At 33.1% G+C, this 17,139-nt stretch overlaps 1 protein-coding gene and 1 long non-coding RNA gene across 2 annotated transcripts; one reads left to right on the top strand and one right to left on the bottom strand.

Annotated features, from left to right (window-relative positions):
• Positions 1–6,819: 6,819 nt before the first annotated feature.
• On the bottom strand, positions 6,820–8,308 carry LOC131662656 (uncharacterized). Its single transcript, XR_009301789.1, has 3 exons — positions 7,914–8,308; positions 7,425–7,825; positions 6,820–7,061 (listed from the first exon to the last, which is right to left on the bottom strand). It is a non-coding gene; the product is annotated as an uncharacterized LOC131662656 (long non-coding RNA).
• A 484-nt stretch (positions 8,309–8,792) lies between these two features.
• On the top strand, positions 8,793–9,097 carry LOC131662653 (uncharacterized). The gene has a single exon (XM_058932502.1). The coding sequence runs from the start codon at positions 8,793–8,795 to the stop codon at positions 9,051–9,053; it is 261 nt and encodes an 86-aa protein (XP_058788485.1). The 3' UTR covers positions 9,054–9,097.
• Positions 9,098–17,139: the final 8,042 nt, after the last annotated feature.

Below are 17,139 nucleotides of genomic sequence, written 5' to 3'. Positions count from 1 at the left end.
TTTTTCCAGAAAATTGATGAAAAGTAAAGGAGGCGCTGAGGATCGAACTCGGTAACTCCTGATTACTGGACTTCATGTGTGGCCAACTGGGTTGTGATGATTAGCTGATATTGAAACGCAAGGAAATAAACATTTAACCCTTTTGCATTCAAACCCGCGCACGCGTGACCCACCTGTGCTTTGAATGACCAATGAGACGCAGGGAAAGAGAGTGGTAACTCTGACCGGCCAATAGCAATGCGCCGTGTGTGGTCAGAAAGTCTTCAACACTATTCATCATCTTCAACATGGTTACCTGCGATTTTTGCCACGAGTTCACCTGCGATTTTTCCTGCGACTTTCACAACGAAATTCTCAAATTGTAAAAACTAGAAAATACACGTTAATGGAACAAGTAGAGCGTCCAGATCTATTGATTGAGTGGCTGCGAATTCAATGAGACCATCGTTTTGGTCTAAAACAGTCTGTAGCCAATAATACGAACATGAAGGACCTTGAAGCCCTAACTATGGTGAATTCTTGTTCCTGTTCCAAAACTTGCAAATTATACGTCAAAAGGATCCCTTACATCATTATGAACACGTATGTATGCATGGAATTAATTTAAATAGCATAAGTTAAAAATTTGAGTTTCAAGAAACATATGCAAACCGTGAGTGATTGGTACAATACTTTTCCACACGTTCCAAGCTTGTATGCTGAGTGGGATCACTTCCTAGAGTCCTCAGAAATAAGATGGAACGATTGGAATGGCTTGAGACAGGTTGTAGCGAGAGATCACTTGTGCCCTAGTTTTCTTTTGTTTTTTCACCACTTTGAAACCCTTCTCTTTCACCTAATTTCGTCCTCTTTTAATCTGAATGAGCTGAATTCTTATAGGGCTTGAGTTTTAGGTCAACAAAAAAAGAGAAAATCCATGATTGAATGCATTTGAATTCTTGATTGAAAATTACACCAAAACTTACTATTTTGATCCCAATCTAATTTTCAACCCTCTTACCACGTTTCCTTGATTTTATTCTCCATATATTTCTCAATATTTGATGGAATTATAATCCTATTCAAATCTTTAATTATTCTTATGATTTTATTTAATTTACTTTGAATTTAACTAAATAAAATTCAAAAATAAATGAAATAGAACCATAAAATAACTAACGATTGATCTTTGGGCCTCCATATGATTAAAATCAGAACCATACCATTTAATCCATTTATTTTGATATTTCACTTAATTTATTTAAGATTTAAATGAATAAAAATTCATATAAATGTAAATAAATAAAAATAAAATCATAAAAGGGTAAGGATGGGTTCCTGGATCCTTATATGTGTTATGGATGTGTTTGAAGTTCAAATTTTAGGCCCATTAGTCCAAAACATCAAAATTCACCACTTTGTCTTTTGTGCATTTTCTCAAAATCGCCCAACTTGTGCAAGCCATAACTTTCTCAATTTTAACCCTATGAAGGTGTTATTGATCATTTTAGAAAGCTTAGAGTGTCCTCTAAATGACCCTTTTGGTTTCATCTCAATTGAGTTTTCCATTTGCAAGTTATGAGCTTTGACCCAAAAGGTGTTTTTGTTGACTTTTTGGAGGACTTATAATCTCTTTGACCATATATTTCGAGTGAAGCATTTTTAGCCTTGGCATGTGAGAGACAAAGTTGTAGAGAATTCAATTTTCTTCAAAATGAGCTTTGGATGGAAATTTTCTGACGTTCCATGTGAAAGTTATGACTGGTCAAAGTTCAGTTGATTTTTAGGTCAAAAACCCTAATTTAGAAACTTTGAGTTTTGTTGATTTCTGAACTTTTCTTGATGAATCATGATCAATCCTTGATCAAATGATGAATGATACTTCAAAATGAGGATGTTGGCCAAAAATCAGGAATTTTGACTGTACTTTGACCATAGTTGACTTTTAGGTCCAACTAGTCGACTGTTGACCATTTGAGCAGTTGATTAAGCAATCTTATGAATCAGAGCTTGAAACTTGGCATGAGGACCCTTTGAGGCATATGAGAGGCCATGAGATTCATTTGAGGTCCTAGAACTTGATTTGATCTTTGAGAGAAGCTAAACCCTAGTTGGAGGGTTGTTGTTTAGGAGAGAGACTGCATGCTTCCTTCTTGTGTATCCTTGAGCATTTGAAAGTCAGATGGGCTGAAATATGAGTAAATATGATGAGCAGATTTTGGGGTATGACAGCTGCTATTCTCAATTTGGGGCAAAATTGTAAGTCCTAATATGTCTGGGCTTAATATCAATGAAGAAGAGGATCATGCTGTAATACTTTTATAATATGATTTGATGGGAACTCATTTTGATGGGATACGTATGTTGTTGTAATTTCTATTTTGAAGTATTTATGTATTCTATTGGAATTTATGTTTTATTATGTATATTGTTTTTTAGTCTTCACAATAGCGGTCATCCTACTATCCACTATGCTGCTATAGCATTTTAGGGGTTTGGCGTTACGTGCAGCTATTCGAGATTAACAACTTAAATTCTCAGTGTTTGTGGTACATAAGTAAAATTTGACTGACAAACAAAAAATTGTCCAGCTCTTTCTTAGTCCATATGTAATCTCTATAATGTTCCAATTCTACTCTAGTATTTCCTGAACAACTTTCTAATAACTATTTGTAGGCAAACTCTAATGTAGTGTTATCACAGATACAAAATATAAATGACCTTCCTTTTTTTGGTTGCAATGCAACTGCTTCAAGAGCAAACTAAGCATCAATATTTACTTGTGTTTTTAGAGAAACTAGCGGGATACCCTTGCTATCGCACGGGGCCGTTTGGGTTTAATATTACGTGGATAAGATATATCTTATGAAATTATTCCGTATATATTTAAACAATACACGTATTAATTGGATGAATATCTGTAATAAATTTAAACATATAGTATGTTAAATAAAATACAGCAATAAAATATATATACATATATATTGTATAAAATTATAAGTTTAACGTGTATGAATATGGTCATTAAAAACAATGCATATAAGAATAATAATAATTGTTAAATAACTAAAAAACACATTTTAATTATTAAAAAAATAATTAAAAAATGTAATATTTTTCATAATAAAGAAATTATTATTTTATAACAAATTATACATTGTGGGATATAAGCAATAGATTACAAAGTTATTTTATAACACCTATGTATTTTCTATATATTACAAAGTTAGCATATATGGATTTGGTAATTCAAAACAATGCATATATATATATGGGATAGGATCAAATGACACCAAGGTGTCAAAGTTTAATTTGACACCAAATCTCAATCGTTAAAAGAATTGATCCAACGGTGATACTAAATAGCCTATTTTTTAGGAGAGATATATGTTATGTACTTTTTTATTTTTATTTTATTCTATTTAGTATCACCGTTTGATCAATTCTTTTAACGGTTGAGATTTTGGTGTCAAATTAAACTTTGATACCTTGGTGACATTTGATCCTATCCCTATATATATATATATATATATATATATATATATATATATATATATATATATATATATATATATATATATATATATATATATATATATATATATATATTCAATATATGGCTTTGTTATGATAAATTATTAACAAATATAATATATTTTAAATCATACGATGTCGCACGGGTTTGGTCAGGATTTCACATTACATGTATCTAGTTTTGACTTGTAAAGTTCCTTTATATATATCAAAAATTTACTTCTACCCGTTAATTCAGATGAGTTAATTCTAAAAATTTATTAAACCTATTTTAGATATTATTCCATTTTCTCAAGTTCTTTTATATATATCAAACATTTATTCAATAACTGATATCTCATATATATACATTCGCATCTACCCGTTAATTCAGATAAGTTAAAAACTCAATTGAATCCGAATGAGTTAACTCTAAAAATTTATTAAACATATTTTAAATATTATTCCATATTTCCAAACATAAAATATATGACAGCTCTCGTCAAACTTACGAATTTTACAAATCTAAAATGTAATTATTGTAGTTATCATTTAATTGCCTTTAAAGACTTTTCATCTCCACGTGTGACCTTTCAAATTAATTGCATTGAGCAGGAAAAAACTGAATTTGCATTGAAAAGTTAAAAAGACGATTTTTAATGTTTCAAAAATGCTATATTATTCATATAGGACAAAAAATAAAAAAGTCACCCGTATTTTTTTTATGTTAGATGAAAGCAAAAGTCATTTAAAAAAACTCTTTTTGACTTTTAAAATTATGACATTAAGAAATAAATAATAATTATGAGGAATTTAATTTTCAATTCAATAATAATTATTTCATTCAATAATAAAATTTCGTAAATCTATATTAAATGATAATTTGACAATTATTCTTGTAATTATCATTTAATTGCCTTTAAGATATATGTGAATAAAAAAATTTGAATTGAAAGCTCAAAAAATTGGGTTCCCCGTATATGTATGTATTAGAAGACTTTTCATCTTCGCGTGTGACCTTTCAGATTAGTTGCATTCAACAAAAAATAATTGAATTTGCATTTAAAAGTTAAAAAATATGAGTTTTAATAGATATGGTCATTTGCATTTTTATTGTTTCAAAAATGCTATATTATTAATATAAGACAACTAAAAGTTAGGAAAAACAAATAAAAACAGTCATCCGTATTTTTTATATTAGATGAAAGCAAAAGTATGTAATTTATAAGTACTTTAGTTTTTATATAATATAAATTAAGATAAATTCTTAGAAAGAAATAAATTTTCTCCCATTAAAAATATTCCTTTTATTCTTTAATACTTAAAAAATCATTTTCACATATTTTCTAACAAATATATTATATTGAATAGGATTAAAATAATAATAAATAATATAATTAATATATTATATATTATTTTAATAATTAAAATAGTTATAAAAGCAGTGTTTATTCCGATTATGTAAAAATTAGTACACAAATGATTAAGGAAATAATATATTTTTAAATAATTAAGACATATTTATCAGATTGTGTACATTCTCCAATTTTTAATAGAATCTCATATTTTTATTTACACTTCCAATATTTCTATATGATTTTTCTTTCCACAGCAATTATAATAAACTTTCTAAAAATCACCTGCCTCTTCTTCATTTCCATTGAGAATACAGTCTATTTTTTATAAATTAATTGTATCAACAATATACTTTTTCTCGTTTATAATTTATTGATAACTTTTTAAAAACAAATGATGAATAAAAAGTGGCAAATATCCTCAATAAATGAATAAAATATTTATTATAGTAATAAGGGATATGTACAAATATCATAAAGTGATTGATTTAATGATAGAAAAGTATAACGTAGGAATTTTAATTTATTGTATGGTCATAAACCATGGTTTGATTTAATAATAAAATTTTATAGAATCTACCATAAATATAATTAAATCATAATTATTGTAATTATTATTTAATTGTCTTTAACATATATAAAAATAAAAATATGAATAGAAATAAAAAAAATTAGATCCATGTCTTAGTTTAAAAATTAGTTGACACAACATAGGGACCTAACAAAAGTTGGTCCCATTTCAGATCTATTGTAACCTTGCGTTTGCAGATCTATTGTTTTAATATTCATATGTTATATTATATATGATTTAGTTTTTCATGAATATCATTTATCATTTTTGTTTATCATAATTAGGGTCTGTTTGGTAAAAATAGTGGTTGACTGATAAGTTAGCTGATAGCTTATAGCTTATGACTGATGGCTGATGACTGATGATTTATAGCTTATAGCGGATGGTTGAGACTGATAGCTTATAAGCTAATTGAAGTGTTTGGTAAAATTAGAAGTTCAATTAACTTATAAATGTAAAATGACATAAAAGATATTTAATATATAATTATTTTATTTTAAATTAAAATAGATTATAAGGTTAATAAATGGATATTAATTAAAATAATAAGGATAAAAAAGGAAGAAAAAATAATAAGTTATAAGACATAAGCTAAAACGCTATTTAAAATAGCGTCTGAAAAATAAGCTATAAGTTAGTAAAATAAGCTATAAGCTCGTGATGAAAAGACCGTTACCAAACGGGTCTAATTTATCATATGAGCTTATAAGACATAAGACATAAGCTATAAGCTCGAAAACATGTCTTACCAAACAGAGCCTTAACATTATAAATTTTTTTTAAAAAGATTTTGTTTTATTTTAGTGATTATATAAGTTAAAAAAATATAATTCTAATTAAAAAATTAAACAAAGTTAGAGAATACAATAATTATAAGATATTTATCTTTTTTATTTAAATAAATCATAATCTTTATTATAGTCACTCCATATTATTATTAATCTTATCTAAAAATGAATTAGTAGATGATAACGAAATTGCAGTATGATTATAATATTTTTAAAATTTCATTATCATCTATTTAAAACACTAACAAAATCACATTAAAAACAATAAAATAAATTATTTCAATTTAATAAATAACTTAATAATATATCACAGTGACTATGATGAATAATTAAATAATAAAATATTTAATTAATAATGACACAAATTTCTATAATAAATGACTAAAATATTTTGATTTTCAATTCAATAATAATAATTTAGTAAATGCTAACAAATTGGTAACTACTAACTATTCTAATTCATTGAAAACTGCTTCAGTAGAAATTGCTAAAAAATGCGTACTAAAAAAGAGTAACTGCTAAGTATTGCAATTCATTAAAAACAGATAACAAATTAGTAACTGCTGACTATGGCTAACTATTCCAATTCATTGGAAATTGATATGGCGCAGGAAAGCTAGGAAAGCTATTATCCTATAGGTAGAAACTTTCATTGATACTTTACATCAATAATCCACAAAACTTAGAAACTTTCATTGATACTTTACATCAATAATCCACAAAACTTAACCTATAATTTGAACCATCACAACAACTAAATAATACAACACCAACACATTTGAGAAACAAAACAATATTCAACCGCAGCTGCAAACAACATTCTAATCCATCTTCTTCTTTATAAATTTTCATCACCTGCATAAAAAAAACTCAACATAAAAATAAAACACAACACTAACTCAGACTTAAAATCTAAAAATAAAAAATAACACTAATTCACATTCTTTCAACTCTATTTCAATTCCTAACACAAGATAACATTCCGTTTGAAGGGATAAAGAAATATCTCAAAAAATCAAAAAAAAAAAAAAAAAACCCAAAAGACCTTAATCAAGTACAATTATATAGAGGAAGAGACATCCAGATTCATTGGAAATTGATATTGCAGGAAAGTTATTATCCTATAGGTAGAAACTTTCATTGATACTTTACATCAATAATCCACAAAACTTAGAAACTTTCATTGATACTTTACATCAATAATCCACAAAACTTAACCTATAAAATTTGAACCATCACAACAACTCAAAAATACAACACCAACACATGCTGCAAACAACATTCTAATCCATCTCCTTCTTTATAAATTTTCATCACCTGCATAAAAAAAACTCAAAACATAAAAATAAAACACAACACTAACTCAGACTTAAAATCTAAAAATAAAAAATAACACTAATTCACATTCTTTCAACTCTATTTCAATTCCTAACACAAGATAACATCCACTTTGAAGGGATAAAGAAATATCTCAAAAAATAAAATAAAAAAACCAAAAGACCCTAATCAAGTACAATTATATAAAGAAGAGACATCCAGATCTGATAATTGGAATTCCTCTCATTTTGTATTTTTCAACCGGGCGACACATGAGACGAATGGTTCAATAAGCAATGAATCTGAAAAGAAAAAGAATACATGGTAAGAAATCAATGGTGTAATCAGAGAAAACCCAAAATTAGGGTTCCAAATTCAGAGAATACTTACCGTGAAAAAATATCGTGTGAGGCGTTTGTTCGTCGGTTTCTTTCCCGTTCTCCTTCTCTTCGACTTAGATCGGTTCTTTTTTCTTTCTGTGTTTCTGTTTGTTTCAATGTGGCAATATGTTTCCCTCTATGCCCATACCAACAACCACAACACTCCCTAATCAGTGCCTTAAGATCCAAAAACCAAATCGGAATAGGGGAAACTAAAAATTTGATGATGATGAAACAGAGGGAAACTAAAAATGGAGAAGATTTAAGAAGAAGATGGTTGGAGGTTGAAATCGTAGAGAAGAGAGAGATTGAATGAATCTTGGGAAGGGTGGAAGAGAAAGAGTTTTGGCTTATTTAGTGAGATGGTAGTTTGTGGAGAAAGATAATATATATAATGATGAATGGTTTAGGGTTTTCTGTTTTCACGATGCATTCTTTTCATTTTCCCAAATAAAAAATTGGAAAGTGACTTTTTAGAAAAATGGGAAGTGGTTTTTCATTTCTCAAGGAGAAATTTAAAATTTGAAAACTGTAATTATTAGCTTTTTATCTGATCAATGCATGAAATGTGGGAAAAGTTGGTTTATTTAATAAAATAAGGAGATTTAAAAAATAAGGGAAAATTTAATGATTAGTAATTTTGTAGTGACGTCATGTCAGCAACTTTTGAACTACAATCAACCATGTTTAAGTATTTAACAAAATGACTAAGTCGTCCCTAATTATTAGATTAGTTTAGCTTAAAATCAGTTTGGGTAAATTTGGTAATTCCAGGTACTTTAAATTTTATATATTGTTAATAGATGGGTTTTCTTTTTCTGTCGTTTTAGCTGTTCTCAGAATCAGAATAGTTTGTAATTGTATTCACTTCATTTTCATTTCACTAGATATGAACTCAGTTGCGAGACGCATATCAAGCTTATTCCGACAGTCAGCTTGCGCAACCGAGCCTTTTAATGCTCAGCTTCAGCAAAGCAGAGGCATACGAGCGCAGGTGTATAATGGAAACCTGGAAGGGGCACTGGCGTTGATGCAACGTAAGATGACGTCGAGTGGGATCGAGAGGATGATAAAGATTGAACAGAGGTTTCATATTAAGAACTCTGAGAAGAGGGTATTGGCGCAAAAGAATTTGCAGCGTAGGCTTTGATCGCAAGATCTTGCTAGGAAACTCAAGGCCATTATGATCAAGAAAGTCAGATAATTGTTTCCTATATCGGACTGATTTTACTTCCTTAAAATATAGAATAGGATGCACCTTGATAAGAAACCTTATGCCATTATCATGATATCATCACTAAATTCAGGTCACAGTGCCTGCACCAAAAAAGACAAGTTTTTATCATTTTATTACAATTGTAGCTACAATAATTCTCCCTCTAGTACTCGTATTTCCAGTCTTTTTGGACCATTCATGTTAGAAAATCGGTATGATAATCCTGGATATTTTCGAAGAATCGTGTTCGTTCACTTTCCGAACAAAGTATTTCGACCCTATTCTTGTCTGGGTTCACGAAATCTTTGCGGGGAAAATTCTCGAAGAGCAATATGTTTTCTGACAATAGAGAACAAATCAGAATGTAGAGAGGAAGTATATTTCGTGTGCCAAAATCGAGGCCAAATGACTCCTTATATAGGAGACCAATAACAGAAAACGAACACACACACCTTTTCGGAAAAGAACGGTCATGTCTGTTGGGAAAGGGTACAACTATTCAAACGAATTTTTCGAACGGGACGCTGCCCCGCACCCCAGCCAGGGGAGCTGCCCCTTGGACCGCCAGGGGCTCTGCCCCGCACCCCACCAGGGGCTACGCCCCTTGAAGTAATTTTGTTTTGCCTCAAACATTTATTTACTTTCAGCCATTGACGTGGAAATTATATTATTTATGTATATGTTCATTCTCTTACAAATTAGTTCTTAGTTTTTAGATAATGATATCCTATGTGAATCGTTGTTATGGAAGGAGGATCTTGTTGCTAACTATTGAAATTACTGTTTTAAATTGTGTTACATACCAGAATTAACAAGTAAGAAATAGCAAATAATGATCCAACAAATGTGTGTATTATTGACTGAAAGAAAGGATAACAGTAGAGTGAATTTAACTGCCACAGGGCGTGCCCCTACAGAGAGCAGTGGCTCTCTGATAGGAAGATTCCTATCAAGACTATAAAATTAGGGTTTTCTAACTAAAAGAGGAAGAACACTACAAGTAAAGAAAATTAAAATAAAGATAACTTTGATTTCATTGATAATTTTCTCATCTCTCAATGACTACATATATAGTAGTAGAGGATAATAACTAAAGGTCCAATACTACTTAAAGCTCAAACTATCCTAAGAATATTCTAGAAAGCATCATAATATAAAACAATTCCTAATACATCCAAATACCAATAAAAGTCATTTAACTAATAATAAATTATTCTATTAATCTCCCTATCATTGCCGCGGGGTTCACATGAACCTTGTCCTCAAGGTTCGAAAATAAATATGAGAGTGGAGATATTATTCCGGGATCCCATTGGAGAACTTTCAGTGTTGCATCAGCTTTCAGAAAACGCGGTCGCCTATGTTGAGCCAAAGCAACTGCCAATGCTTCTTCTACCTTCAGAGAAGCCAATTCCCGCAAACCTTGCTCCACAAAAGGAATGTTCTTGATATTTCCCGCACTAGAAAGTTCATTCAGGCCTGTTTCTATTGCAACTTTCCTTGTAGCTATGACATTAATCAAATTCCTGGTGATTAAATCATGGACAATGACCATAGCTTTTGTACCATCTTCGTCTAAGTCGTGCAGTTCTGCCCACATATCAATGAGGATGGTAACAGGAATCCTCTGGTCTTCAGGAAAAAGTCCCATATCCATTTCAATTGCTGCATCACCATTATTCAGCCTTCCAATAATGCTCTCTTGTAAATCTCTAACAAGAAGCATTATGTTTGGAAACTTTGGATCAATTGGCATCAGCTGGATATATTCATGCTCAGATGATGGAAGTGGGTTCAATCTTGATACAGAGGCTGGCCAATCTTCCCTTGCTGAAGTCATTATACCTGATCCAAATATTGTAACATCCATCTCTGAACAAGGTTTTATTGGAAGAAGTTCCAACGAAATCAATCTAGAATCAGAGTTGTATAAAGTCCAATTATGCAACATGCTGCTAGGAAGATCTTCAGTGTCATATATGTCAAAGTCATTATCAAAAACTATAAATTCATTTGTTTCTTGAAGAGAGGTTTTATAATAAGCATGGAGAGGATAATCATTTGCAATCTCATCTTCATTAATTTTGATATAGAATTTGTTATATGAAGATGATGATCGAGGGTTTTTCCTCTGCCTATTAGATTTCCAATTCTCTTCATCCCGCAATAGTCGAGCTAACTTTGCATCCTCGTCCTCTGCATCTACTACAGAATCCATTTGACTATTTTTCTCTTCATCAGCAACTCCCGACCCAATCCTGAAAGTTGCATTTGATGGCCTCACTTGTGTGTTTGCAAAGTGTGCTTGTTTCAAGCTCTCATCTCTAAGTGCAATCAAAGCAGGAATATCTTCAAACACATCACAGGCATCTTTTAAGCTACCAGATTTCCCAAGAATGAAGATCAATGAGCTATAAAATGGAGTATCAGCCACAAAATCAGAATTAGAACCTAAATAGGCCAGATCAAACATCGGGTTATCATCATCATTCTCACCATTCAGAACATCCTTAAACGGCACCAAAGGCTCAATTCCAGAAACCATACTAACCAGAAACACCGCTGACAAAGAAGCTTGTTTCAACGAAGCACCGCCACCTTGTTTCCGATTTCTGCATTTACCAACAGCACGCGGGGATTCGACAACCCGGGTTGACTCATCTTCATCAATTTTCGAAGATTTCCGAGTATCATCGCCATTCAAACTCCCATCCTTCTTATCATTATCCTTATCAACAATTCCAATCACAGTCTCAGTAGAATGCATTTCCTTAGAATAAACATCCTCAGAATCGTGAGAACAATACAAACCGCTCCAATCGAGGCCTCTGTGTTTCAACACCTCTGCGGCAAAGTATTTGACAGTGTTTTGATCCGACATTTTATCAAACAAATGGTGAGTAGGTTCAAGTGGCAACCATCTGTGTGAAGGGCCTTCGTCGTCGGATTTGGTGGTTCTGTTGGATTCTTCTGGTTCGTCAAGGTCGAATTCTGCTTCCTCGCCAAAGATTGAAAGCGGAATAGCTCCTCCGCGAGCTTTGTTTGCGGTTTTCCAGAGGGGATCCGGGGAAACTATAAATGGATCAGAGGGTTTTGAAACGGTAGTGCCATTGATGCGATTGGGATGGTTGACGAAGTTGCGCTCAGAGAGTTGTTGTGGAGGCTGATGGGGAAATCTTCCATTGTCGTTTGGAAGAGAGGGGGTAGTCAAGGTTTGGGAGAAGTAGTTTCCATGGATATGATTTGTTCGTATGTTTAATGAAAAGGGGGATATGAGGGTTTTTGTTTGTAGAGGAAAGGAAAATAGATTCGTAGGCACCGTAAATTGGAAAGAGTTTTGAGACTTTTTTTTGGATCTTTTCTTAAAAGAGGAATGAGATATTTGGAGATACTTATCAAAATCTCTTTTATTTCTAGAATAGGTTTGATATTGATGAGAAATTATGGGGGAGGTGTTTGTTGGTTGAAGTTGTTGATGATAATTATGGTAGTAATATGAATGAGGAGATGATGAATAAGATGAATATGCGTTAGGGTTTGGTGGATGTGGTGAATATCCATGATTTGGATACAAAATTGGTGATGGTGTTGGGACATATGTATTTGTGTAATAGGGTGAGAAAAGTTCCCATGGAAAGGATGGAAATGAAGGTGTGGTAGGAGTTATTGTTAGAACAAGATTTGTTCTTATCAATTATCTTAGTTTTGATGATAACAATAATATGAATTTTGCTTAAGATAATATGGTACTCTAATCCAATGCAATTTCCCTTTCAGGAAATATATAAAGAGTACGCATAATTCAGCGCTCAGAAGTTGTGTCTCAAATGGTTCAGCATGCAACATCAGAACATGGTCTGGCAAGACATCAGAAGATGGTCGAAGCAGAATCAGAACATGGGTCTATGGAAGCATCAGAAGAACATAAGATCAGAAGCACTGAAGATCAGAAGATGGTATCACGCTCAGAAGCACTTCAAGGTCAGAAGATCAGAAGATGCTTTGCACCAAGCTGTTTGACTCTGATGATATTCAAACGTCGTATTCACAAACATCAGATCAGAAGGAAGTACACGTGGCAGACTACGCTGACTGACAAAAGGAACGTTAAAGCTACTAAAGGCTACGTCAGTAGACACAGCGTGAACAAGGCTCGAGGTAGTTGACAAAAGCGTATAACATTAAATGCGAAGCTGTACGGAACACGCAAAGCATTAAATGCATTCAACGGTCATCTTCTCAACGCCTATAAATATGAAGTTCTGATGAGAAGCAAGGTTAACGATCCTGAACAAAGACAATTCAAATTAACTTGCTGAAACGCTGTTCAATCTAAACTCAGAATCTTCATCTTCATCAAAGCTCACTACATTGCTGTTGTAATATCTTAGTGAGATTAAGCTAAAATTGTAAGAGAAATATCACAGTTGTGATTATCGCTTTTAAGAAGCATTTGTAAACTCTTGAATAGATTACATTAAGTTGTAAGGAACTAGAGTGATCAGTTGATCAGTATACTCTAGGAAGTCTTGGCAGTTGGCTGAGCAGGAAGTCTTGGCAGTTGGCTGAGCAGGAAGTCTTGGCAGTTGGCTGAGCAGAAAGTCTTAGGAGTGAACTAAGCCTAGAGTGATCGTGTTGATCAGTAGACTCTAGAAAAGTCTTAGGAGTGAACTAAGCAGTTGTTCCTGGAGTGATCAAGTTGTGATCAGAAGACTCTGGAAGACTTAGTTGCGGCTAAGTGGAAAACCATTGTAATCCGTGCGATTAGTGGATTAAATCCTCAGTTGAGGTAAATCATCTCTGCGGGGGTGGACTGGAGTAGCTTCGTTAACAGCGAACCAGGATAAAAATAATTGTGCATTTTATTTTTATTGTCCAAGTTTTAAAGTCACACTTATTCAATCCCCCCCTTTCTAAGTGTTTTTCTATCCTTCAATTGGCATCAGAGCGCCGGTTCTAAGGTGCAAGCACTTAACCGTGTTTAGAAAAGATTCAGGAAGAGAAAAACGCTTCATTTAAAAGATGGTTGATGAAAGTGAAAGGACTACACCTACACCTGCATCTACATCTGGCTCTGCTGAGCAATACAACGGTAACAATGGTTATACTAGACCGCCGGTATTTGATGGTGAAAACTTTGAATACTGGAAAGATAAACTGGAAAGTTACTTTCTGGGTCTAGATGGTGATCTATGGGATCTTCTGATGGATGGTTACAAACATCCAGTAAATGCCAGAGGCGTGAAGCTGTCAAGGCAAGAAATGAATGATGACCAAAAGAAGCTTTTCAGGAATCATCATAAATGTAGAACTGTTTTGCTGAATGCTATCTCTCATGCTGAGTATGAGAAGATATCTAACAGGGAAACGGCCTATGACATATATGAGTCCTTGAAAATGACTCATGAAGGAAATGCTCAAGTCAAGGAGACAAAAGCTCTTGCCTTAATCCAGAAGTATGAAGCCTTCAAGATGGAGGATGATGAAGACATTGAAAAGATGTTTTCAAGATTTCAAACTCTGACTGCTGGATTGAGAGTTCTTGACAAAGGATACACCAAGGCTGATCATGTAAAGAAGATCATCAGAAGCTTACCCAGAAGATGGGGTCCGATGGTGACTGCATTCAAGATTGCGAAGAATCTGAATGAAGTTTCTCTGGAAGAGCTTATCAGTGCCTTGAGAAGCCATGAGATTGAGCTGGACGCAAATGAGCCTCAAAAGAAAGGTAAGTCTATTGCATTAAAATCCAATATCAAAAAATGCACTAACGCTTTTCAGGCTAGAGAAGAAGATCCTGAAGAATCAGAATCTGAAGAAGAAGATGAACTGTCCATGATTTCCAGAAGGCTAAATCAACTCTGGAAGACCAAGCAAAGGAAGTTCAGAGGCTTCAGAAGTTCAAGGAAATTTGAACGTGGAGAATCTTCTGATGAAAGAAGATTTGACAAGAAGAAGGTCATGTGCTATGAATGCAATGAGCCTGGACACTACAAGAATGAATGTCCAAATCTTCAGAAGGAAAGTCCCAAGAAAAAGTTTCATAAGAAGAAAGGTCTTATGGCAACCTGGGATGAGTCAGAAGATGATTCAGAAGATGAGCAGGCCAACTGTGCGCTGATGGCGACAGAAGATGACGGATCAGAATCTACATCAGAATCAGATTCTGAAGAGGTATTTTCTGAACTCACTAGAGATGAGTTAGTTTCCGATCTAACTGAACTTCTGGAACTCAAGTCTCAGATCAGTCTCAAATACAAAAAGCTGAAAAAGCAATTTGAATTTGAAACAAAGAAGCTTGAGCTGGAGAATTCTGAATTAAAAGAAAAACTTTTAAAATTATCCAATAATGTTGGATCTCCTTCTGATTCAGAAAAATCCACTCCCAGTCTAAACCATATTCTGAAAGAATATGATTTAAGTTTCAGGAAGTTCTTATCTAGAAGTATTGGCAGAAGTCAGCTAGCTTCTATGATATATGCTGTGTCGGGAAACAAAAGAGTTGGCATTGGTTATGAGGGTGAAACCCCATACAAACTTGAACCTGTTGATGAGATGAAAATCACATACAAGCCATTGTATGATCAGTTCAAGTATGGCCACTCTCATGATATTAGGCACACTTCACATGCACAAAGTTTTCACATTACACACACTAAGAAGCATGTGACACAACCTAGGAAATATCATGAAACTCACATTAAGAATTATCATGCTGTTCCTCCTATTGCTTACAATGTTAAATCCAAGTTCAAACAGAACTTGAGAAAATCTAACAAGAAAGGACCCAAGAAAATGTGGGTACCTAAGGATAAGATTATTCCTATTGCAGATATCCTTGGCTGCAAGAAGGACAAAGCACAACATGTCATGGTACCTGGATTCTGGATGCTCGCGACACATGACAGGAAGAAGGTCTATGTTCCAAGACCTGGTACTTAAGTCTGGAGGAGAAGTCAAGTTCGGAGGAGATCAGAAGGGCAAGATAATTGGCTCTGGAACTATAAAATCTGGTAACTCTCCTTCCATCTCTAATGTACTTCTTGTAGAAGGATTAACACATAACCTTTTATCTATCAGTCAATTAAGTGACAATGGTTATGATATAATCTTTAATCAAGAGTCTTGCAAGGCTGTAAATCAGAAGGATGGCTCAATCCTATTTACAGGCAAGAGGAAGAACAACATTTATAAGACAGATCTGCAAGATCTTATGAGTCAGAAGGTGACTTGTCTTATGTCTGTTTCTGAAGAGCAGTGGGTCTGGCACAGGAGATTAGGTCATGCTAGTTTGAGAAAGATCTCTCAAATTAACAAACTGAATCTTGTCAGAGGACTTCCTAATCTGAAATTCCAATCAGATGCTCTTTGTGAAGCATGTCAGAAGGGCAAGTTCTCCAAACCTGCATTCAAGTCTAAGAATGTTGTTTCTACCTCAAGGCCATTAGAACTCTTGCACATTGATCTGTTTGGACCAGTCAAAACAGCATCTGTCAGAGGAAAGAAATATGGATTAGTCATCGTAGATGATTATAGCCGCTGGACATGGGTAAAATTCTTGAAACACAAGGATGAGACTCATTCAGTGTTCTTTGATTTCTGCATTCAGATTCAATCTGAAAAAGAGTGTAAAATCATAAAGGTCAGAAGTGATCATGGTGGTGAATTTGAGAACAAATCCTTTGAAGAATTCTTCAAAGAAAATGGTATTGCCCATGATTTCTCTTGTCCTAGAACTCCACAGCAAAATGGGGTTGTAGAACGAAAGAATAGGACTCTTCAAGAAATGGCCAGAACCATGATCAATGAAACCAATATGGCTAAGCATTTCTGGGCAGAAGCAATAAACACTGCATGCTATATTCAGAATAGAATCTCTATCAGACCTATTCTAAATAAGACTCCCTATGAATTGTGGAAGAATAGAAAGCCTAACATTTCATATTTCCATCCTTTTGGATGTGTATGCTTTATTCTGAACACTAAAGATCATCTTGGTAAGTTTGATTCCAAAGCACAA

The sequence above is a fragment of the Vicia villosa genome, linkage group LG3 (genome assembly GCF_029867415.1).
Source record: "Vicia villosa cultivar HV-30 ecotype Madison, WI linkage group LG3, Vvil1.0, whole genome shotgun sequence".
In the NCBI taxonomy this organism is placed as follows: domain Eukaryota; kingdom Viridiplantae; phylum Streptophyta; class Magnoliopsida; order Fabales; family Fabaceae; genus Vicia; species Vicia villosa.
The sequence above is the reverse complement of the archived record's forward strand: the minus strand, read 5'-3'. Positions and strand labels throughout refer to the sequence as shown.